The 23,833-nt window shown below is 38.7% G+C and overlaps 1 protein-coding gene across 1 annotated transcript in view; it reads left to right on the top strand.

Annotated features, from left to right (window-relative positions):
* ntng2a (netrin g2a) overlaps positions 1 to 22,421 on the top strand; it is a 67,332-nt gene extending 44,911 nt beyond the window's left edge. Inside the window, exons 5-8 of the mRNA XM_026928569.3 lie at positions 79 to 102; positions 17,512 to 17,679; positions 19,978 to 20,112; positions 20,375 to 22,421. Of these exons, the coding sequence (XP_026784370.1) occupies positions 79 to 102; positions 17,512 to 17,679; positions 19,978 to 20,112; positions 20,375 to 20,592 (545 nt within the window). The 3' untranslated portion in view covers positions 20,593 to 22,421. The remainder of the gene's footprint in view (positions 1 to 78; positions 103 to 17,511; positions 17,680 to 19,977; positions 20,113 to 20,374) is intronic.
* Positions 22,422 to 23,833: the final 1,412 nt, after the last annotated feature.

Genomic DNA, 23,833 nt, shown 5'->3' with positions numbered 1-23,833 from the left:
TGTTATATCTGACTACATTATGTTCGCAATAAGAGAATTTTACTTAGTACTCATAAAACCTTTGCTCTTGTCTTGCAGGTGAGGCGGCAGGTACTCTCGGCAGTAAGTAAAATGCTGATCTGGCTTTTGATCCATCGTGCTTGTGTTTGCTTTCTTCTAGTGTTTCTGTATGATTATTTCCTGTTTCATTTTCATCTCTACCATTAAGTGGAATTCACCTAGTGTACATTTTCCCACAGTTTCTTTGTCTTACATAGTAGAAGTCTAGGATTACTGAGGGAATGTGTAATATATCTGGTAGAAAGGCTTCTCAAGGGGAATAAATGGACTCTAGCACTTTCATCACTTTTCATTCATTCAATTTAATTTGGATTTTAAGCTAATTTGGGTTTAGTTTTAGAATTTTGACAAAAATAAATAAAAGTTGGTTGTTACTGACTTTAGTCTTCTAATCTAGTTGACAAAAGGGTCCCTGGAGGACTAGTGGTTAGGCCACGGCGCTATCACTGCTGTAGCCCGGGTTCGATTCCCGGACAGGGAACCAACCCCAGCCACTGGGATTGCACAAGACAGTGCTCTTTCAATGCTGGTTCCAAGGCCGGTTAATGTAGGGGAGGGTTGGGTCAGGAGGGTCATCCCATGTAAAAACTGTGCCAAATCAAATATGCAGACCAATGATTTGCTGTGGTGACCCCTAACGGGAGCAGCCGAAAGAAAAACACCTGCAACATCAATCTAGTTGACAAAAAAACTACAGCAAATTAATTGGCATAATTATTATGTGGCAAATTAAGTAAATTTATAAATAAATAAATAACCTATAACGGAACAGTTTTAATAAATGAACTTAATGTTTTTCTATTTTTCCCTTCAAATTTCCCCAGTGGTTTCTTTTTACATGTCCAAAACACAAATTTAATCATTTTGTAAGATTTAATTCCTTCTTAAATGAAACATCTGACTGTTTTACAAATGTAAATTACCATTATGGACTTAGCTAAAGCCTTTCTCTTTCTTTAACATGAGTTAGCTAACATGCAACAGCTGCTTCATAAGGAATTGGGTGCATTTAATAACATTAATCTAGTAAGAACAAGAACATTAATTCTGCTGCGTAGGCTTGATGAAAGTAAAGATGTGTCACTGCTCGTGACATTTTCATCTCGTTATGTTTTCTTTAAGGAACTTGTCATTAACAGTAACAGCTGGTTATGATATGGAAGGGAGGCTGAAATCTAATGTCTATCAATATCTCGCCAATGAAAATATTAGGGCGATTATATCATGAGGTCTCATTGAAGAACAATGTGGGTCAAACTGTTTTACACACACACTCACACACACACACACACACACACACTGTAAATGTACATGGTAAACTGGAAAAAAAACCCTTCTCCACTAAACTTTCGCTTCTGTCTTTTATGTAATTTGTACTTTGATTGGATGATATATGCTATCTTCATTTAGTTCCTCCTCCAAAGGCATTTTGAGGGAAAATGAAGATGATAAAGTGAATAATCCACCTCGTTTACGTTCATTGCTCCTGTGACTTTATTTCACGTGCATCTTCTCCGTCACTGCTGATAACGTGTTACTGATGTGTCAGAGAAGCAGGCTGAAAAATATTAGCCCAAATGGTGATCAAAGCTAGGGGCGTGTTACTCTGTGCAAGCAGCTGACATGATGGTCAGTGATATGCTGCATGAATCTACAGTCTGGGCTAGAAAGATTCAGCACCCATCTCACTTCTTCATGCCATTCTGTGTAGTTTTCTTTGGTAGTGCTTTTGTTTTGGTTCCACAAAAGTCCAAAGGCTATTGTTCACAGTAAATAATGTCATGTGAACCCCAAAACTTCATCAGCCACTTTATTAAGAATGTCTGTACACCTGCACATTCAAGCTATTATCCAGCCAATCACGTGGCAGCAGTGCAATGACTAAAATTATACAGATATAGGTCAAGAGCTTCAGTTAAAGTTCACATCAAACTTCAGAATGGGGGAAAATGTGGTCTCTGTGACTCCGACCGTGGAATGGTTGTTGGTGCCAGACGGGCTGGTTTGAGTATTTCAGAAACTGTTAATCTCATGAAATTTTCATGCACAACAGACTGGTGCGAAAAACATCTAGTAAGCAGCAGTTCTGCGGGCGAAAAACACCTTGTTCATGAGAGAGGTCAGAGAGAGAGAGAAAATGGCGAGGCTAGTTCTAGCTGACAAGAAGGCTACAGTAACTTAAATAACCACTTCTTACAACCATGATGAGCAGAAAAGCATCTCAGAACACATCAAACCTTGAGGTGGATGGGCTATAACAGCAGGAGATCACATTGGGATCCAGTCCTGTCAGCCAAGAACAGGAATCTGAGGCTACATTGGGTGCAGGCTCACCAAATCTGGACAGTTGAAGACTGGTCTTTTTATTTGTCCTGTATCTGCTTGATTTTATACATTGTGCTGCCGCCACATGATTGGCTGATTTACCAATCATATGTTTTGATGATTTACAAATTCTGGGATACATGTGTTCCTATTAAAGTTGCTGGTGAGTGTATGTATTTTAATCTTTGAAATTCTGCAGCAGTATTTAATTTTTGTTAATGACTTATAAAGGTTTATGTGTGTTGTTGCCTGTTAGGACATTGAAAATTTACAGAAGGGGTGGCACAATTGTGTTTAATCAAGAGCGTTATAATGGTATGTGCCAACCCTGCTGTCACTATCACCATGATTACACAGGCAGCTAAAACCCACAGTAGTTCAGGATAGGCCATGTCGCTCTCTGTTCAGCTTATAAAAATCTCGGGCCTGGGAATCACAGCTCCTATTCAACACTGCGAGCCACCTCTGAAACCGCAGTCACAGGTTAGAGATGAATGCTGCTCGGACTGTTATTAGACATGTGCTTGCTGACATCACGTGTAGTTTTCTGTGGATAGTGTTATAAAGCAGAGGTGTAGAGGTGTAGAAGCTGTAGAAGCAGTCTGTACTGTGTAGGCATGTATGTTGTAGGTGTGAGTGTGAGAGTGGGAGACAGAGAGAGAGAGAGAGAGAGAGAGAGAGAGAGACAAGGGACCTTTTATTTGTCCGTTTCAGTGGCTCAGCTACTGCACTGGTATATACGACAGAAGTGCATCAAAATGTGAGTGTGAGCAGTTTCTCTTGCTGACCCCTGACCTCTGACAGATGAGAGAAGCTCAGCAGTGGAAGCACTTTATTACAGCTGTGTGTACTGCTGTGGCCTCCCACAATCCCCTGAGCCACCGAGCTTCAACCACTTACGGTTACTGCAGCAGTGCATTAGCAAGACACACATGCTGCACTTTACTCAAGGTGATAAAACAAAAAGAATCAAACACTGAAAGTCAGCAAAAAAAAAATAACATCAATCTGAGAGAAGAGACTTTGAGAGTAGTTTAATGGTTTAGCATTGGTGTATTGATAATTGGGTTAGGGGTCATTTTTCCAGTTATCTCCATTCATGCTCAGAAATGAATGCACCAGAATTCTTTGGTGCAATAATTTGTAATCCACTTTGGTCCAATTTTGCACTAATGCTACTGTCCAATGCTAATGCTACAGTACCCCTTTTAAAATGATATCCTCCTGACCTTTTAGTTGAAGCCTTAGAAGTTTTTACAACCAGGTTTTATGACTGTAGATGATTTATGTCATCCCAACTACTAACTAAATAACCATCGCTGTTACTCTGTAACTCTGCTCATCAAATATACTGTAATTCTGTGGTCTGAATACTGCTGTGTGGAATTTTGGTATTAACTTCTCACTGCACACTCGACCCTGAATACAACTTGTGCACAAACTTAAGAATAAGTTTGATTGGGAATAAGAAGATTTGATTTACATTTACAAGTGCGCCTATGCCTGTCGTCACGAGAATACTGTATATCTGACACAAACACACATGAACCTATGCCATGTTCTCATGAATTATTTTTGTGCTTGAGCTATTACAGTCAGGGCTTTAAGAAATAGGATAGCAAATGCAGCATCATGAAAGTGATGTTTGCAGCATTCTGAGTGTGTGTGTTGTGTGTGCGTGTGTGTGTGTATGTGTAGCACACTTGTTTTAGCTTCCCGTTTTTCAATGCCACAATGATTTTCCACATGAGGCATCTTGACTGGATGCATGCAAGAAGGCCACTGCATGCTTAAAGTTTCATGATGGCTCCAAATATTTTTAAACCCCAAGGTGAGAGCGGTTCTTTTTCATTTTGTCTTGCGTGAACTATTGAACAATGGCACGTCACTCACCTCATTTGTCCTTATAAATTATGGAACAGTCCGATGCCGATTCTATACTAGAGAGGTGACCGGATCAAGATAAGACCAATCAGAGCTGAGTTTCTTAGATCAGGTTAGCTTCTAGTGCAAGAGAGCGGTTCAAAGAGCTTGCTGTAGGGAATCGACTCAGTCTTGTAGAGTTTTTGATTTGCTTTCAGACAGAACTATAACAGGACCGATCAGATTTCATACATTATTTCACCCTCCAGAATGCTGGATATCAAAGATACAAAAGTGAGGGTTTAGTCAGTCCACCAGTATTCAAACTAGAAGTGATTCTTAGATTCTTGATACGCTTTTTAAACAATTCTGCAGTTGAATACAATTCACAAATCTCCATAAGCTGATTTTTAAAATTATTTATATTTTCGTATTTGGCCGCAAGCTTAGGCTAGTGAAACGTACGTTAGATGTATGTATGTTAGCAACTATCTAAACTAGGTAGTTAGCAGATTTGTTGATGGAAAACTCTGACTTGTGTCACCGCTTTGCAAGCAACTATGTGGGCACATTTTGGATTAAATGAATTAGAAGGACAAATAGAACTAGACCTGTGGTGTGTGAGCTGTGTCCTACAGAGTTTGGAAAGTATTCTGGTAAAACAATGACTGTTCAAAGTCCAGAGTTGGAGGAACAGTTTTCTGATGTTTCTTGCTCAACAGAGAACCCTCAAGTGACAAATAATTTGGAAGGGCAAAGCTAATTACCGGGCAAATTGAAAGCTTCATCACAAAAGAAACTTTTTTGCTATTTTTGAAACTTGGGTTTTCACTCAGCATTGCACATTGTGGAGCCAAGGTACAACATCTTTTCAACATTATACTGTAAAAAAAAAAAAGTGCGTATAGATGTAATCATGTATAGAAATCACACTGAATCATTTGTGATCTAAAGTTTCATCATTGATTCATTCATTCGTCTGTAGTAAACGCTTTATCCTGGTTAGGGTCACAGTGGATCCAGAGCCTATCCCAGTAACACAAGGCTTAAAATGGGAATACACCCTGGATGGGATGGCAGTCCATTGTAGGACAGCATGCACACACTCATTCATACCTGGGAGGTGGAAAGAAACCTGAGAACCTGATGGAAACCAACACAGACATTGGTAGAACATGAGAAATTCCACACAGTAACCTGAGCTCAAGGTCAAACTAAAGACTTTGGAGATATGAGGTGGCAGCGCTACCCACTGCATCAACCTAACTTCAAACTGCAGTGTGTTGGGCTTCTTCAAAGTCATGTTTCGTCTAATGTAAACACAACACCTGGAAGTCAGCCCTCCCATTTCATTGCACTAACACCTCAAACAGTGATGGTATTTCTCTGATTTATTCTGTCATGTTTGACAGACAGTCTGACTCTCAGCTCCACTGAATCACTTTTACGAATCTAGATATCACTGCAGAACTCAATATGGACTGCCAAATGCCAGTCTACAGACAAAAGTATTAGAGGACATAAGTTTTTGAATCAATGATTTCCAGTGAGACATCCATCATTTTCTAGTTTTTATGGAAGTTTAAGCAACGCAGTATAGAGTATAATCTCATCCATCATTCATACCTCTGGATTGTGGATTGAGGCTCTCCAAGGTGAGCTGTGACACACACATACTCAATCCTTACTCCTAAAGGAAAGAGAGAGAGAGAGAGAGAGAGAGAGAGAGAGAGAGACAGGATGAGGAAGATTTGGAGTTGGGATGATGAATGTTTATTAATCTTGTGGGCCTCTTATCAGACCCAGAATAACTCATACATCTACTGAGCAAGGGCGCTGGTGGCGCCCTGAGATCTTGTCTTTGGGAATTAGAGAAGTGTGATCCCCCTGTGCAGAAATACTGCTTGTATTTCTACAAAAGCAACATTTAGTGATATGGGATCAACATCAAATTTGAGTTAGAAATTGAGGAATGGCTTCAATATACAGTACTTTATATTTGAGATGAGAAATGGTCGATGCATGAAAAAAACCAGTAGTGGTTCATGTAGTTCATCAGGTATTCAATATAATATGAGTAGCTTAACTCAAGCAAAGAAAGATTTTTATTCAAGGGAAGCAATGTCTGTATTTTGACAGATTTAATAGTAAACATATTGTAAGTACCCATCTAAAGGCTTGTGTTCATCACCACAAGCTTTTCATCTATAATTCCAGGAACATTTTTAGTTCCTGCTCTAAAGTGGGTACTTTTATGTAAACCAGGAATCACTTGGCTGGAGCTTATAAAAACCTGCTTTTAGCTAAAACAAATTTCAATTATATTTTATTTGTATAGCACTTTTAACAATAGACATTGTTATAAAGCAGCTTCACAGAATTCAGGTATATGTATATCTAGATCCCTAAAGAGCAAATGTGACAGTGGCAAGAAAAACTCCCTGGGAAGACATGAGGAAGAGGCTTTGAGAGGACACAGAAGGGAACCCTGTCCTCTTCAGGGTGACAGTGGAATTATAAATCGCTACAGTATACAGGTGAAGAAGAGTAAAGGCAAACAGTACTCAGTGTGTTGAAGGGATGTTCAGAAAGAATAGACTAAGTAAGTAAGTAAGTAAGTACATAAGTAAATAAGTAAATAAATAAATAAATAAGAGTCCTGGGATGAGCACAAGACAGTCTTTATGATTCACAGTGATAAATTCAAATATTTACAATATATTTTTGTGAATCCATTTATTTCTGTAAAGCTGCTTTGTGACAATGTCCATTGTTAAAAGCGCTATACAAATAAAATTTAATTGAATTGAATTACAGCATCAGTTTTTAGATACAAATCTACAGTATCCATGTGTGATTATCCAATTAAGCAAGGGTGAGTCTTGGGGATCAACTGTTTTTTATGCTGAACCGTCCATTGTGCTCTGTGAATCTGTGAATCCTTTCGGTCATGACCGATATTCACACTTCTCACTTATTAGCTATTTTTACATTGCTCAAGCTGTTTGTTTTCTGCCATGACTGCGGACTGTGCAACTGAATGGTAGACTGAAAAGATTCAAATTTCAACTCAACATCATAAAAAATCAGGCATACCTGCAGACACACACACACACACATTCTCTCATTCACACAGTCAGAGTGTGCGAATGCCTTGTTCAGAGTGTTTTGTTTGTTGTGGTGGGAAACACGGAGAGGCCGGAAGAGCTGCGGATGGCAGAGCCTATCTTTTTTGTCACTATTCTAGCATAGTGGCAGATGGTGGTGGTTGTTAGGACGAGGGGGGAGCTGAAGTGTGCCAGTACTCACGTTACACACTCCTGCTGGCCATATGCTTGCCCTCCTGATGCTCCGCAGGCAAATCTCCGCTCTACAGAACACCAAGGCCAGGACAGGACTTGCAATGTATTCTCTCTTTTTCTATTTCTCTCTCTTTCACACACACACACACACACACACGCATCATGCCAGCATCCCTGCACTCAAGTATGGATTTATATACAGTATATATAGACTAAAGATGTAACCGAATACAAATACATCATGCAATAATGTCTTGTAAACAGATACAACTACAAATATGAATGTGAGGTGCACTATTAACATTATTTTTAGAAAGCTCATATGGCATCTGGTTGAAACTAAAGGTGTGCAGCAGGACTGGGATTCGCACAGGATACAGCACAAAAGACAGGTGAGCTGAAGGTTTTGTCAGCGAGCAGTTAGATATGAATCTTGCGGGACAATGAAAGATTACATTTGTTAAGGTAAACGTGAGCAATGCATTTACAATATTCATTCATTCTTAGTAACTGCCTGGACAGGGTTGCAGTGGCTTATATTTCTACGACTGCTACTAGTCTCTTTATATTTTGAGAAATAGAATCAACTAAATTCATTAGAAAATGTTACAGGTAGGTACGAACAAATATAATCACTGTTCAAGCAGAATAAAAAAACCCACAATGTTAGTATTTCTAATTCCAAAAACAGAAAAAACCCTTTAGCTTTAAATTCAAATACAGATACAGGTATGAATATTTGGAGCTCTAAACAGAGGCAGATACACATAGTGGCATTGCATTACACCCCTAATACAGACCTAAAGACTCAACTTATGCATGCATGTAGACAGAAACACAGACACACACTAATAGCATAATGACTGCTGTGAGTTGAAAGTTAATTTGATTAGTAGTGTTTAAAAGGCGGATGCACATGGTGAAAGCCTTTACTTTAGTTCTATAGCAGCTGACTGAAAGGCATAAGCTATCATAAGCTCTTCTTTCTTCCTTCCTTCCTTCCTTTCTTCCGTCCGTCCATTTGCACTTTTCCTCCATGAAGTACTAGCAAATACTGTGAATAAAGGCTTTGGACATGTTGTCTAATTTATTTGCTAATAAACATTTGCTAATTTCTTTTTAAATACTTTACACAACTGGTTGCCATTTGAACAGATGCACAATAGAACATTGCTTCTCAGTATAAAAAGCTTCTCTGTAATTAATCTAGTAGATCACTACATGAGCAAATCTTTTCTTACACAGCACAGCATTTGGTAAACAAAGCAACGGCATAATGAGAGGGCTTTGCTATTAGCTAACAGCACATGCGGTAATTTATGGGAGTTAGATGAGTGGGCGGGTTTGTAATGCACAATTGGCAGTCTGTGGCTTGAGCCATGGTTTAATTATGAAGCCCTGGGGTGGGGCGCGGCTTTAATAAAACATCAGTATGCCTGGGCACAGGAAGTGGCGGGAGGCGATGGGCACACTGCGGGTTGCGCTTTTCGAATCCCAATGTACTGCTTAACAACGGTACTCCCTTGAACGCAAGGGAGACACCAGGATTCGTTAGAGTCCTAAACCAGCTTTGGTTTGTGTATAACATGATCTCATCCCTACCCATGTAGACTCAAAATATTGTCTTTGTCCTTAGTGCCCTTTGTCTATCATGAATAGCTGAGGTCAGGCTAAAATGCCCCTGATGGGAAAATGGTCTTGCTATTTGATCTACGTGTTTAAAATCTCACAACCTTCTTTGCTGACTAGACATCAAACCCTCCAGAGACACGCTGACTGCTGCTCCCGTCCCTGCAGTCAGCTCTTCAGTCCCGGACCTGCTGTCCAACAATCCAGGTGGGAGCTGCAGAGACCGCATTAGCATCCTGAGTTGCTCCGCTAGATGGATTAGTGTTGATTTAATGTGGCCTATTGAATAAAAATAGCTTCAGGCTGGTGCTTTCAATTAAAGGAGCTTTCTTTAGGGTGACATTTTCAATAATAGTAACTTTCCGATGGTGTTTTTAATATACTAGCTCTGCTTATAGAAGTAGTGCTTTAGGCAGTTTTGAGTTAGTATTTTGCATTAGCTTAGTTTCTGTGATGACAGATGTTTATTGCTCCTGTCCTGCAAGACACTCATAATTGAATTCTGAAGTTTGTTGTGTTTGTTTCTTTCTTTCTTTCTTCATGTGTTTTTCTTGCATAAACTGAAATGTGCCAGTGCACACTGTCTTTATGTGGTCTAGCTAAGCAACAAAACAGCTATGATGACTGTTAGGTAATTCTTGATTATGGAAATACTGTATATTATTTTTTAAGTGGAAAAAAAACAATAGCAGAATGAATATGGACAGTATCACTAAACTACAATAAACCAAAGCTTCCCTGCACATTTGATTGATAACCTAAGGATACACAACATACTGAAAATGTGCACTGTATAATTATTTACTGCAAATCACTGGCAGTAAGAACCTGTAAAATGTCAAACTGTAACAAGCAGTATGCTACTGTAAGTGAACAGTAGCTTTCTGGCTTTTGCATACATAAAAATTCTTAAAATTATTTATTCTTAACAAACAAACAAACAAATAAATAAAATTCATAAAAAATGATATATAATTGTGCGCTTTGATTTTAAGCGACAAGGCTTGTACTACCATTTTAATTTAATGTTAATTTTTTTAATGGAAAATAGCATTCCAATAAATAATAATGACCATTTCGCCGTAAGCGTTACTGACACTTTGGACCTGAATCCGAAACTTGCTCATTTACGCATTTCTTTAATTGCAGCTACTCATTTCCTTTCCTCATTTCTCTTCCTCGCATCTAAGCTCCTCCTTCTGATGAAGCAAGGATGCATATGAGGATGCAAGGAAAGGAAACGAGGACAGGAGAAATTGAGGGCAAATGTATTTACAAAATGAGATGTCCTTGCTCACCGAAGCATCACTTTAGAGTGACTTAAATTATTTTTGCCTTCTATTTATACTGTAGGCTTACATCATGCACTACAATAAAAACTTCCGCCTAGGAAGCACCTGTGTATCCTTGATCTAGATGCCTGCCTGTTTCTTTATACTTCTGAGTGCATTCTAAGAATTGGTACGTCCTTAAAGATGTTGTGCTTCAATTCATTTTCACATCATGGGCTGAAGGACATAGACTGAGAAATCACTGAGGCATTGATTAGAGTTTTGTAATGCACTTTTTTAGATTTGATGCTGAAATTTAACTATTCAGGCAAGTGAGAGGACACACAGTGGTCCTGAGACCTATCATTAGCTCAAAAGATTTTCAGGTAGGAGCCAATTAGCAGAATTAGCTAATACCATTTTTAGCTAACTAAATACCTAACAGCAATTCAAGGTAAAAACAGAAACTCACCAGTTTATCAGCTGAGCTTGCTAACTCTGGAAAATATTACTTAATATGAGCATTTTGTAGGCAAACCTACACTGAAGCCAGTACTGATGAGTCAAAGAAAGCTAGCTAGCTAAATCATTATAAATTATTAAAGGTTAACTTTTGAAGTAAACATCTGATTACAAATTTCTAGATTTTAGTCATATATACAGTAGCTAATTAGATTCAACAACTAACTTACTGCCAGGTGCAAAGAGGGTCATGAGAGCATTGCTAAACTGTTTCTGACTGAAAAGAAAGCTAGCTAGCTCTGTAAAATATCAGTTATTAAAAATACTTTGTGGGAGAATGACTCAAAACTGTTATTACGCAAGAAGCTAGCTAGCTAAGTTAGCTAAATGATTTGGAGGTTCAAATTATAAAGACTAAACTTAGTAGTAGATACCTAATTAGGTTCAACAGCTAAATTACTGAAAACACTTTAAAGGTGCAAGGAGAGTCATCGTTGCTTAACTGCTTCTGACTGAAATGCCATGCTAGCTGTAGCTAAACAACTGTAGTTTTCTAGTAATTTCCCTCAAAGCATAGTGTTAGGCAGTAAAGTAAGGAAATAAAAATTGCAGTGAGGTTTCTATAGTGAAGTTCTAGTACAGATTCTCTTGCCATATTTAAGCAATGCTCTGTCACTGTCCTTCTTAAATAATGCCCACAGCAATTACCCAGCCCACTAAGCCACTTTCCTCTCCAAGTGCACCCACACTGACACCAATGCCCTCAGATCCTGACCTGACACTTAAGAGGTGCCACCTAAAATCTCCACACTTTCTTTCTGCAAGAACAAAGACATCAGGCACTATATAGTGTAAGTGTGAGAGCACTCCAGCAACATCTAGGTCATCTCAACTTTAGGACATACCTTAAGACCACTGTTTTTGTTTTTTTTTTTTTGTTTTTTTTTTTTTTTTAAAACCTTGTTGAACTTATAGGAAGCAGGTCTGCGAGCAGTTATTTGGGTTAGAGATTCTTCATGAGCTTGTGTTAATAATTGAAGAGCGTAATATTCAACAGAGGTGATGTTTATAGTCGTACCTTCACGCTGACATCTTGTCCTCCAGAGCATGTGAGTGTGCATACATTAGAACTGTTCCTTCAGAAGCTTCACCTTCACATCTGCATGCAGTCTGCTCATAGAACGTGACTGGAAATATTGTACTTTATGATAGTGCATGGTGCTAGAAAAAAATATTATATATATAATACTTACCTGAACTCATGGATAATATGAGTCAAATCTTCAGGCCCCAGACCATTTGGGACAACAAAGGACTAGAATATTGTGTTATGTTTTCTTTTCTTCTCCAGGCTTTAGAAGGAAGCAGAAACTGCTTAACTCTAATTCCACAGATGATTGATGGTGGTAATAGTTTGCCATATTCTCTCCTGAGGTGGCATGAGGCGTTGGGATTAAACCTGATTACCGCTGTGCTAAACAGGTCATTAACGTATATGGGCCAAGATGCCAAGCTTACAGCGCCATAGTGCTGAGCTTCTTTCACTTCATTTCCCGTAACTCATGAGGCCAGGTTGTCTCACAGCCTGTGGAAACACCTCAGACACGTTACTTAAGTACTAGTCTGTAATGATTATGATGGAATCGCATGGGATAAGCAATGTCTGTATAAATCACAGAGATATTAGAGGCTTCAAGATGTATGCCTGCTCATCACACAAAAAATTCCATGTGCACTACATACAAACTGGTTGATATGATCTTTATTATAACTGCTTTTTGTAAGGTGCATGACTATACAAGTTGCTTTTGAACATTAGTGGGTCACAAGATGATAACATGTATGTAGGCTGTGCCTATGCTAGAAACTCAATAACCTACCTAAATCCCCCAGAAGCGCTGCTTCTCTGACAAGCCCTTTTAAATGTCGTTTAGATTTTATTGTTCTGCATTTTAGATGCAGCTGATACTTGGTTTCATTTTAGATTTGGCAGGAGATGATACAAATGAGCACATCTTGGAGTGTTTTTATGCAGAAGAAAAGTGTACATGATATTATATTCCACAGGATATAATGGAATCTTTACCAGCGTGTCAATTTGGATGGGATATTCGGTATACCTGTATACAGTATTACCTGGGGTTATCTCTACTGGCCACTTTATATAAGGTCAAATACGGCATAATTGTTCCAGCCACACGCACAGACAGTCTGTGAAAAATTGTCACTGACATGGCAGATCTGGATGGGACTAAAATGTCAGAGATACTCCTGTGAAAATTAGATTATCTCATCTCCCCACATAAAACTAATCCTATCCAAATAGGGCTTTAGTCACACTGCAGTTCCAATCAAGTCTCAGATACTCTTTGTGCATTACGTAAGTAGGCACAAGTAGTACAAGTAGAATTGAATATTTTGAAGCATCTCTATACCATCTGGTGTTGTTTTTTTCCCATGCATTTAGTTAGTTATGGGAAGTCATCAGCATATGAATCATACACTGTGGATATTTATTGAATGCAATGATAAACAAGATAACCACTAAAAATAGTCAGTTAATTACCTTAAAGCAAGCTCCTCTGTTGCTTATACCGCACCCCTGTGACCCTGCAGGTGTAGAAAAGAAAAGAATGTTGACTCCAACGAAGTGCCATAATATTTATTTGGCCTGTCCTAAAACCAGTTCACCATCATGCTTTGCCACTGGATCAGCCATTTTTTCTCTTACACCCAGGTGTTTATCAGCATCCACCTGTGTGTTTCACAGCCATCGTACTGCTTCAGAACACAATCAGCCACCGTGGGCGATAAATCATTAAATACTCTATTATTGTGAAACACAATGACTTCTAAGAGCTTGCTGTGTGGCAGGTGGGGCTCAGCTGAAAGGCCAAAGCTAAATCGTTTCAGATCTATTTTTGAATAGCGATTGAATGAACTGCTGCTAAATATTTCATAAGAGAAAAGAGGCCAGGTCATGGTGAGGGACACCAAAAAAAAAGGGCCAATTTATTGAACCCATGGAGTGAGATAGATACATGAAACCATAACAGGAAGGAGCGGTAAGACCTGTCCTTGAGTAGGATGGGGTTGTGTGTGCATGGAGGGAAGGGGTAGGGGGGTTGGTGTAGTGATGCTATCAGGGCACGTGTATCCCATTTCTGCTGAAGTAGAAATGGCAAAGGTTGAACCAGTGCAATTTCATCCATTACGTCGAATATATACACCCTAAAGGCAGCACTGTCGGACCATGGGTTTCTATAGTGACAGTAGCTAGGCAGAAATATTAGCTCTTTGACTATCTGTGGTTTGTACAATGTTACAGCTACCTCAGCATCGGATGTGGTCACTGCAGTATCTGACACGGCTGTCAATGCGACAGATGATGTCACAGCAACAACTGCAGTGTTGAACCGAGAAACGACTACCTCACGAAATCAAGCAAGTGACCCAAGCTCTCGGTTGCTCAGTACACTTGCTGCTGGAGTATCTCATGGAGTTTCTCAGATAACAACCGCAGTCACACCAACAGATGCAGCTTCGTCAACACCAAATGCAGTCATCCAACTGTCCTTTATTGCAGCTACAGTCACTGATGTCCAAACACCGACTGTGGAAGCAGATCCAATTGTTTCTGATCGTGGTGCAGCTCTGGTGGTAACAGATGGAACTGTTCCAGCAACTGATACAGTAACGGCAGTTATAAATAAAGTTTCTCCTTCAACTCGCGCAGTGTCCTTGATGACAGAAGCTGTTGCTCGAGCAAATGATGTGCTCACTCCAGCAGATGATGTGATTGCCTCAGCAATGGATGCTGCTGTTCCCACAACTATTTCTGCCTCTCTGGCAACTGATGAAGTTGCACAAACAACGAATGAGATGAATGGCACAATTATTCCAGCAACTGGTGGGATTGCCCTTGTAACTGAAATTGTCTCTTTATCGACAGATGCAATAACATTGGCTCGTGATGATGTCATTCAGGGACCTAGTGCCGCCTCAACAACCAAAGCAGTGGCCCCTGCTAAAAATACGCCTTCACCTGCTCCTCGTACAGTACCTCCAATAGGTTTGCCTGTAATTCCTGCACCGGAATCTGCTGAGACTGTTCCTCTTGATGCTTCTTCCCCAAAGGCATCTTCACCTGATGGTCTCACTTTGGAAGCCCTTGCACCTGAACCTAAAGCTCCTGAAGTTGCTGTACCTGAAGCTTCTCCTCCTGATATGACTCTACCTGAAGCTTCTGCACCTGAATCTCCTCCTGAAGTTGCTGCACCTGAAGGGCCTCCTCAAATTCCTGTATCTAAATCTAATTCTCGTGAACCTGCTCCTCCCCCTGAAGCTCTTCCTCCGGATGCACCTTCTCTGGAGGCCTCTGCGCCTGAATCTCCTCCACTTGATTCTGTAGGTCCCACATCTAAAGCTGTTTCCCTTCCTGATGCACTTCTTCCTGATGCACTTCTTCCTAAGGCTAAACAAGGGAAGAGTGATATGCCACCTATTGATGAAAAAGAGAAGTCAGAAACTGCTAAAACAGGAAACCAAGGCAAAGAGAAAAAGAAGCCAGGTACATTCCCTTATTGCAATTACACTGACCCCAGATACTCTTAGAATGTTTGTGGCTAAAGCTCAAAATAAATGTAAAGCATTTTGGCAGAACATCTTGTACAGTATCTTTAGGCATATTGTATTTTTGTCAACCTAGTTGGTATGCATACCCATTCAGTACTGAATAAAATAAAGTGAAATACATGAAATTTGATGTGTTGTCTGTGCTGTGGTGATCTTTCTGGTGCAAACAGTATCTGCAAATACTAAGGAGGACACTGAGACTCACAAAGTGGGAAAGAGCAAGCATTCCAAAGAGGAAAAGAAAGAGATGGAAAAAAATAAGGAAAAAGATTATGAGAGGAAAGAGCATGGGAAAAAAGGTATCCAAAAACAGACAGTGTATCATCTGTGGCAGTGTGTGTACTACGTGTCTACGGCTATAGATTTGTAATTAGAAATGTCGTACTCTTAAGTTACACAAGCTAACTGTGTTACACAGATATTCCACTCATTTTAGAGCTAATTTTCGGCAATAATTGAAGAGTTAAAAAAAAGAAAAAAAAAGCAGTAGCCAGATGTCTAAATTTAAGGAGCTGAATGATATTAGGTACTAATTCTGCATACCTTGAAACAATGCTAGCTAGTCAGCTAGTGTTATGCTATCAGTCACTTTATGTGATTAACACTGCAATATAGTAAAGAAAAACCTGACTAGTTAAAAAATTATGAAACCATGGAATGTTTCCTACTAATCATTATTTAGTTCACATATAAAAGAAAAATAAAGCTTTTTCTAGTTATTTATTCCAAATTAAGCATAAGTATGGATAAAGCATCTGTACAAACTATAGAAACTGCAAATAAACTGCACATGTGCTGGAATATCTGTGATTCTTAGAAGTAGATTTAGTAAAGCTAAAGCATTGGGTAAGATTAGACATAACTAGATCTGTATATAGAAATCCTACACCATGATTTTCTGTGTAGCTTGTGTTTGGAGCACCAATATTGTTTTGGATTTCACCCTCTTAGTGCATTTGTGCCAACAATATTTATCTTTATAGTTTTAGTCGATTCCCTGAAGGGAGTCAATTTAATGGTACTTGATTTCATTCCAAAGTCATTCAAAGGCTTTTGATACCTGGTGGGCCAAGAACTCAGTTGACGAGGATAGCATATGTCAGATTTGAAGGTAAGACAATATCTCAAGATAAAGAGAATCGAATCCTTGCTTTGTTTGACAACATCTTTGAGACATTTGGTGATAAAGTCCGGTGCCTTCAAGTTAATGGGACACAGTGATATTGGAAACTGTGGAAAAAAGTGCCTTTCTTTATTAAATTCTTCATCTTCACAATTTTTTCTTTTCATTTCTGTACTGCATGCTCTGGTTTGTCTGATAAGGTGAGCTGACTTAGATGTATTGGATGTATTGGTGTCTTGTGTAAGATAACGCAAGGATTTCCCTGCAGCTGTATGAAAAGTGTTTTCCGTGCGAAAGCGCTTTAGCCTGCCTGTCTTGCTAAAGATCGTGAAACATTGTTTGGTCCCTTTGCCGATCTACGGAGTAATTGAGCATTTATATTTCATTACTTGCTGTTGCCATCACCCCACAGCTGGGTGGACTGCGCCACAGCAGGTCCTCATGTCGCCAGCATCTTTAAAACATCATATCAATTATTCATAGTCCCTGAGCACCAAAACACTAAAAAAGTGGAAATCTTGGCTTAGTAAATCACCAAACTTTCCACTAAAAAGAGCTGTAAATTGGCTTTTGAAATTTATTTAAAAATGCATTTGCATGCCTTGATGTGCACTTTTGAAATAAAACTGATTACTGATTAAAATTATTACAAACAGTTTTGTGTAGCTGTAGCAGTATAATAATGTCACACTGTTGAATACGCAAATAAGTTTTTTTTTCTTTCTCACTATAATAGGACCCCAGTGATAACCATGATCTCCTACTACACTGCCCGCTGTCTTTTCCTCCATATCACTCTCCTTTCCTTGTACTAACACCTCTCTCCTCTCTACTCTACCAGACTGTGAGTGCTACGGTCACTCAAACCGCTGCAGCTATATTGACTTTATCAACATTGTAACTTGTGTAAGCTGCAAACACAACACTAGAGGGCAGAACTGCCAGCACTGTCGCCTTGGATACTTCAGGAACGCTTCAGCCGAGCTGGATGATGAGAATGTTTGTATAGGTCAGTGCTTGACCACTTAAAGTTTATTTTTTTTATTTAAAATCCTCTTATTATTTGTTTAACTGCAGTGAAACCGAGGAATGTAAATCTGTACTCACTGATGGGTCTTTGGAAGTTCAAGAGGTTAATCTCTAAAGTCTGTTGTCCAAGTGTGAGCTGAAATATTAAATTAACCAGCTGTTAGAGAAATGTCTGGAGAGTACCTCCTTTCCCTCTTTCACTTAAACCAGAGTAATCAGGGGAGAAAATGGTTCTGCATCAGTGACTTACCAAATTACTACCATTCCTTTTCCATCTTCCTTAGTCTTCCTTTTGGCTGTCCACATTATTTCAGTGAAGCCAATTTAAAACTAATTTTAACTTACGATTAAATAAGGAACAAAACACAACACCACATGCTGTTATTGGAAAATAATCAATAATCACGGTAGTGTCAGTGTCAAAGCGAAGTTAATGTTTAGCACCATGAAGTTGATTATTTTTCAATAAATGCACATCCTGAAGTGTTTTTTCCTTTCATGCCACTGCAATGTGCCAATGATTACAACTGTTTATTTGGTAAAGAACGACATACCCTACAATTAATTAATTGCTTATAGTTGTGTTTAATGTTGTGGAACGTCCACAAAGCAAGTTAGTTCCTGTTATCATTTATGTTATAGCACCTATAAGCAGTCCTTTCTTCACCTTTTCTCCCCCTCTTTCTCTCCCATAAAGCCTCTCTCTGGAAGATTTTCCCTGCCGTGGAAACTTTTACCTCAGCTTTACCTGAAAGCACTAACAGTGACTGAAATTTTCTTTCATAAATGTCTTTTTACAGATAGCCTCAGCAGAGCTGTTAAATAACAATCTATTTATTATTGGCTTTAGATTATGTGGGATGTCTGCCGTACAAGTCCCTGTGAATGAGTTTTTACTATATAAATGATAAAATTACAATGAGCGTATTGATATAAACCTGTGATTTGAATTGCAGCTGTTATAGAAAATTAATCAACACCTTCTGACCAATCAGATTCAATAATTCAAGAGTGCTGTGCTATAAATTGCAGAGCCATCCAGTAAAAATAAAAAAATCCAGTACGGAGTATAAATCTAACTTCCTAGTCATATTTCTGTGATCAGTTAAGTGAAATTGTGAAAATTACTATGTTTTATGAATGACTGATATTCTTAATGCTGGCCATGATGTTGGTGATGTTGGTCCTGGGTACAGAAGTGCTGCTCTAGCTTATTGTTCAACTGTCAGAGATATTGAATGGCACAATGACAGACTGACCTCTGCTGGAGAGAATAAACCCACATACTAACAATCCAATAAAATGGACAGGCCTTTATACACATTACAGCTCCTGTACACAAGACAGTTTGTTCACTGGCACTCTGTCACTGCCAGACTAACAAGCCTCGCCTAGGAATCAGAGCACAAAGGCTAAACAAACCTAAATCTTTTTAAAAACCCAAGACTAAAACAAAAAGATGTCACCTTGATAGATGAAATAGTTGTACAAAATACAGCAGCATGCTCTGAGATAATGCTGTGTGAATCTGGAGACTTTGTACATCCATCAGCATATTGCTTCAGGGTGTTGTGCTAAATCCAGCTTTCTCATCCTGCACATTAGTTAAAACTAAGTAGGGCTTCTTGTGCACCTGTTTAAATTCATCTGCTGATCAAGAGGGAATAAAGTCAGGTGTTCCAGGGCATGCATGTAGGCTAAAGAACAATAAGACACCACTAAAACTAACATGTAAGCTGCACGTGCAATCTTTAAACAGATCTACATAACAGTTACAGCTGACAGACTTCCATATTCATTCTAACAATTTTTGCTAAACTCACCAATATGGAAGTTGATTATGTTTAACCTCTTAAGGTCACAGTTTATTTTTCAGTTATTCAGTAACAACTTGGAATTATTTAATAACTTCAGTAGAACTAATAGAAAAAATGTGTAGTTATGAGAGCGAGGAATTTAATGTAATGTAAAAATGGAATTTCAAATGGTTCTGTTAGTTTAAGGGGTTTAATTAACAAAGAAAGACAAAATTTGTGATTAAGATTAACCCATTAATCTCCCAGGATGCATCAGTGGGTTCAGACTTACATTCAACACTCATAACTGTGAAGCTTTTCCCATTCACTGTAGATAAAGAACAATTTGTACTAGTTGAATAATATGTTTTAATTGAAAAACTGGAGGTATAAAAGGATAAAATATGATAAATTGTGCAGCGCTATTGAGGACAAACTCGTTTTAAATTGAATTGAGCTAACGTTGGCTTACTCTTCCATAGAGTGTAACTGCAATCAGCTGGGCTCCTTACATGCTCGCTGCAATGAAACAGGTTTCTGTCAGTGTCGAGAAGGCACCACAGGCCAGAAGTGTGAAGACTGCCTGCCTGGATACAACTGGAAACAAGGCTGTGTCCGTAAGTCAGAGCGACTTGCATAATGATTTAAAATAAGCAATGGTTTAGTGGGCATTTAGGAAGGTAGGAAGCTGAAGATGAATTTAGTTGGGATGAGTAACTTGTCTTGTCCTAAAAACACAATTTTTCCAAAAAGCTTATCTGATGGTAGGATAAGAATCCATTTCTGTGCATGTAATGGGCTAAAATTGGACATGTAAAACCTAACAACTTCTCTGTCATTAATCGCCTCTTTCCTCCTTCCTCCTTCCTCCTTCTTTAGAAAACGTCTGCGATGACGAGCTTCTGCTCTGTCTGAATGGTGGGACTTGTTTTCAGAACCAGAAGTGCATTTGTCCGCCTGACTTCAAGGGTGTCCTGTGTGAGCAGGCGCGCTGCGATGGTGAGAAAGGCTGCAATGGCAGTCCTGCCTGCTACCTCAGCCTCCTGACTGTGCTGCTCTGCTTCCTCGTCAACAGCGTGCTCAAAGCCAGTGCCTAGTGCTCTAGTGCTCGCCTCGGTCCTAAACCTCGGCCCTAAGCCTCAGTCCCGCTCTGTCAGCCTGCCTCGGACTGAACCATGCGGACAGAGGAGGGGTCGCTGCAGCCCCTGCAGCCCTGAGCGGGCCTCACGGTGCTGAGATCTTCTGGGCCGGAGTATGTTTTTAGGGCAGTGTGCAGTCCCAGGTTATAGTCGCCTTCACACAGATGAGAAGCTGCTTGCTCATCTCCTTGCATCCCTGAACGCCTGAGCAGAGAGAAGTATGAACTATGAAACAAAACGAAATAAGAAAGAGAAAATCACTCTAAAGAAAAGTGTATATATATATATGTATATATATATAGAAGATGCGTATAGAATTATTGTTTTTTTCTTTGTTTGTCACTCTTGTAGTTGTGAGTTGTCACTAAGCTCACTGAGATTCAGGCACTGCACTTATCTGGGGTTTCTGAACAGCGGCGTTTATTATACAAGCCTTCTCAGGCCAAGGTTATTTACACTTCTTCTGAAAATTTCTTTATAAAATATTTTTCGCATTTCCTTTGGTGTCTGTTTTCATGCAGTTGACCTGAATAGACATGATGAAAAGGTGTTAAGTGTCTGTGCTGCTAAAGGAGAGAATATCGGTGTAGTTTGTGTTCGAGATTATGTTTATGTATGGAATCCAGAAGGAGGTAAGTATTAATATATATAATATGCCCAAATTTGAAAATCTTTATCTATCTACCTGAAAGAGAAAGTTTAAATTATTGTAAATGAATTAAATGTTCATTTATTATTTTTTTGTAGAAATTATTTTTGTTCCGAGTAAATGTTATAAAGATATAACAAAGCCTTTTATTGCAGTTCAAACTGAAATAATCACATCAGTACATTTATTTCATATCATGATACTTCTGATGCTTTGGAATGTTCCTCCACTTATACCGTTCTAGCATATAAAGGAAAATAAAAGCTAAATGGATCAACAAGGTACCCAGCTTTAGCTCCATTTAAGCCTCACACATGGATGCCAGCATGCATAGATCATGTACACTTGGTCCTGATAAACTTTCAAGGGCCTCATTCAGTCCAGCCGTCATTGTTTGATTGGTGACATCACTGCTGTAACCAAAGCTCAAAAGCCAAAAAACATAACCAACTACATTAGATTATCTGACAAATTAATAACAGACAACAGCACAATGATAACATACAGTAAATGATGTGCTGTGAGAAAAGCGATGACACTGTTGGTTGGTCGGTTGAGTAAAGGCCCTCATTCTGTTGCCATGTTTTTAACATGACATTATAAACAGGAAGTGTGATACAGTTTTCATCCCAGTCAATGTCGGTCTAGATCACTGTGGTAACAAAGTGGATTAGAGTATTACAATGTGTTAGTGGCACGTGCACCAAGTTCGGCTGCTGTAAATGAAGGTAAACAGACGTTGTTGTATTTTCACACCTTTACAGGCTTTGCTTTTGGGCTTTCCTGATCATGATGGAACAACTAGCTGACTGAAAGTGTACTGTCAGCATTCCAAAGAATAAAATCTTGACAATCAGAAAGCACACATCAAGTGGTGAATGTCCTTTATTTTAAACCCTGACACATTACAAACAGATGATCCACCTATATGTCATTTAAGTGGCAGTGTGATGCTTTTTATGTGTTTATAGTAACATTTAATGTTGTGAAACGTACATTTCAAGTTATGTTATACCAGTCTCTCATTTTTCTCTCTTTCTTGAAGTTAATAATTTTGTTAAAAAATGTAGTTTGTCATATTACAGAGAAACTGCAAGACACAAATACTTTACTTACTCTCACAAAGCGCTGACACTGGAGACTCTGTCCATAAATGGTAAATAAGCATCTCCTTACAGAAATCTTCACAATATCAATGATTTATGATTAATGATTATTCAATCTTTGTTAAATAATTTGTTTATTATTAGAATTAGATTATGTGGTGCATCCAGCATACAAGTCCCTGTCATTTAGCTGTTACTATGGAATCAATAACTTATCAGAAAGAATGCCTTATATACCATTATAAATATAAACCTGTGATTTGCCTTACAGCCTGCACTCTTGTCAGAGCTGCTTTTATAGGGGAAAAAAAAATCAACAGCTTCTGACCAATCAGATTTGAAATTCAACAGTGTTGTGATATAAAATAATTTAATCTACACTGTATGGCTGAAAGAATGTGAACACCTGACCCTCACACCTACAGTATATGAGCTTGTTGGACATCCCATTCCAAAACCATGGCCAGTAAGACCAAAAAAGACCAGTTTTTCATTGACCTTAGTGCTGTTTGTAAAAAAGCTAAGAATTTTCAGTCCTGTCTCTCCTCTATTAGCAATGCTGGCATAGCCCTGGTTTGGGCTACATCATATATCACTGATATACAGTAATTACAATTGGAAACCATTTATTTTCAGTCCCTGTTACTCAAGGAGTGCCTCAGGGATCAACTCTTGGTCCTCTTCTTGTTGTAACATACATGTATTCACACACCTATAGTCAGTTTTTTCCCTAGCATGATCTCAGCTTTGACTACGCTGATAATATATGTATATGCTAGCAATAAAACTCACCACTGGTTTGTTACTCTACACCAGGACAGCATGTAATTTCTCTTTTAAAGAACTGGAGGAATGATCATTTTCTCAAATGAAATACTTGAGAAGAGACACAGAAAAGGAGTGACTGTTTTTTTTTTTATTTTAAACTTACAATATTTTGGAATAAATATCCTTTCTGTATACACTAGCATTAAATAACTGCCATGCTTAACTTTGTGTTGCTCTTGACCACTACCTTAGGCCAACAAATGGCCCTTTGAAGTAGACCAGTGGCAGTGCCATGTATATTTTAACTTAAAAAAAAGTTTAAATTCTTTTTTTATATTATTTTTAAAAATTTGCAAATTTCGATAACATGGTTACATAGAGTGTGCTCATCTGTAGTCATCACCCACAACCTCCAAAACTCTAAAAGTAGCTGCTGAAGTTACTCCATTAGTGTCCATAAGCGTTTTTTTTTTTTCCACGTGATTTGTTATAGTTTCTTCTTGGTTTTCTGTGAAGCGACCTTGAGTTTCAGAAAGGTGCTTCGCAAACATATTATTAAATGCTGAAAGCTGCATTAGAAGTGTTGATTAATGTTAGATTCCTGGCTTTGCTTTGCAATGAACAATTACTGGGGTATGATGACCACAGACTCAGACATGCTGAGCATGATAAAATG

Source organism: Pangasianodon hypophthalmus, chromosome 8 (genome assembly GCF_027358585.1).
Source record: "Pangasianodon hypophthalmus isolate fPanHyp1 chromosome 8, fPanHyp1.pri, whole genome shotgun sequence".
NCBI classification, from domain to species: Eukaryota; Metazoa; Chordata; class Actinopteri; order Siluriformes; family Pangasiidae; genus Pangasianodon; species Pangasianodon hypophthalmus.
This window is presented reverse-complemented; position numbering and strand designations above follow the sequence as displayed.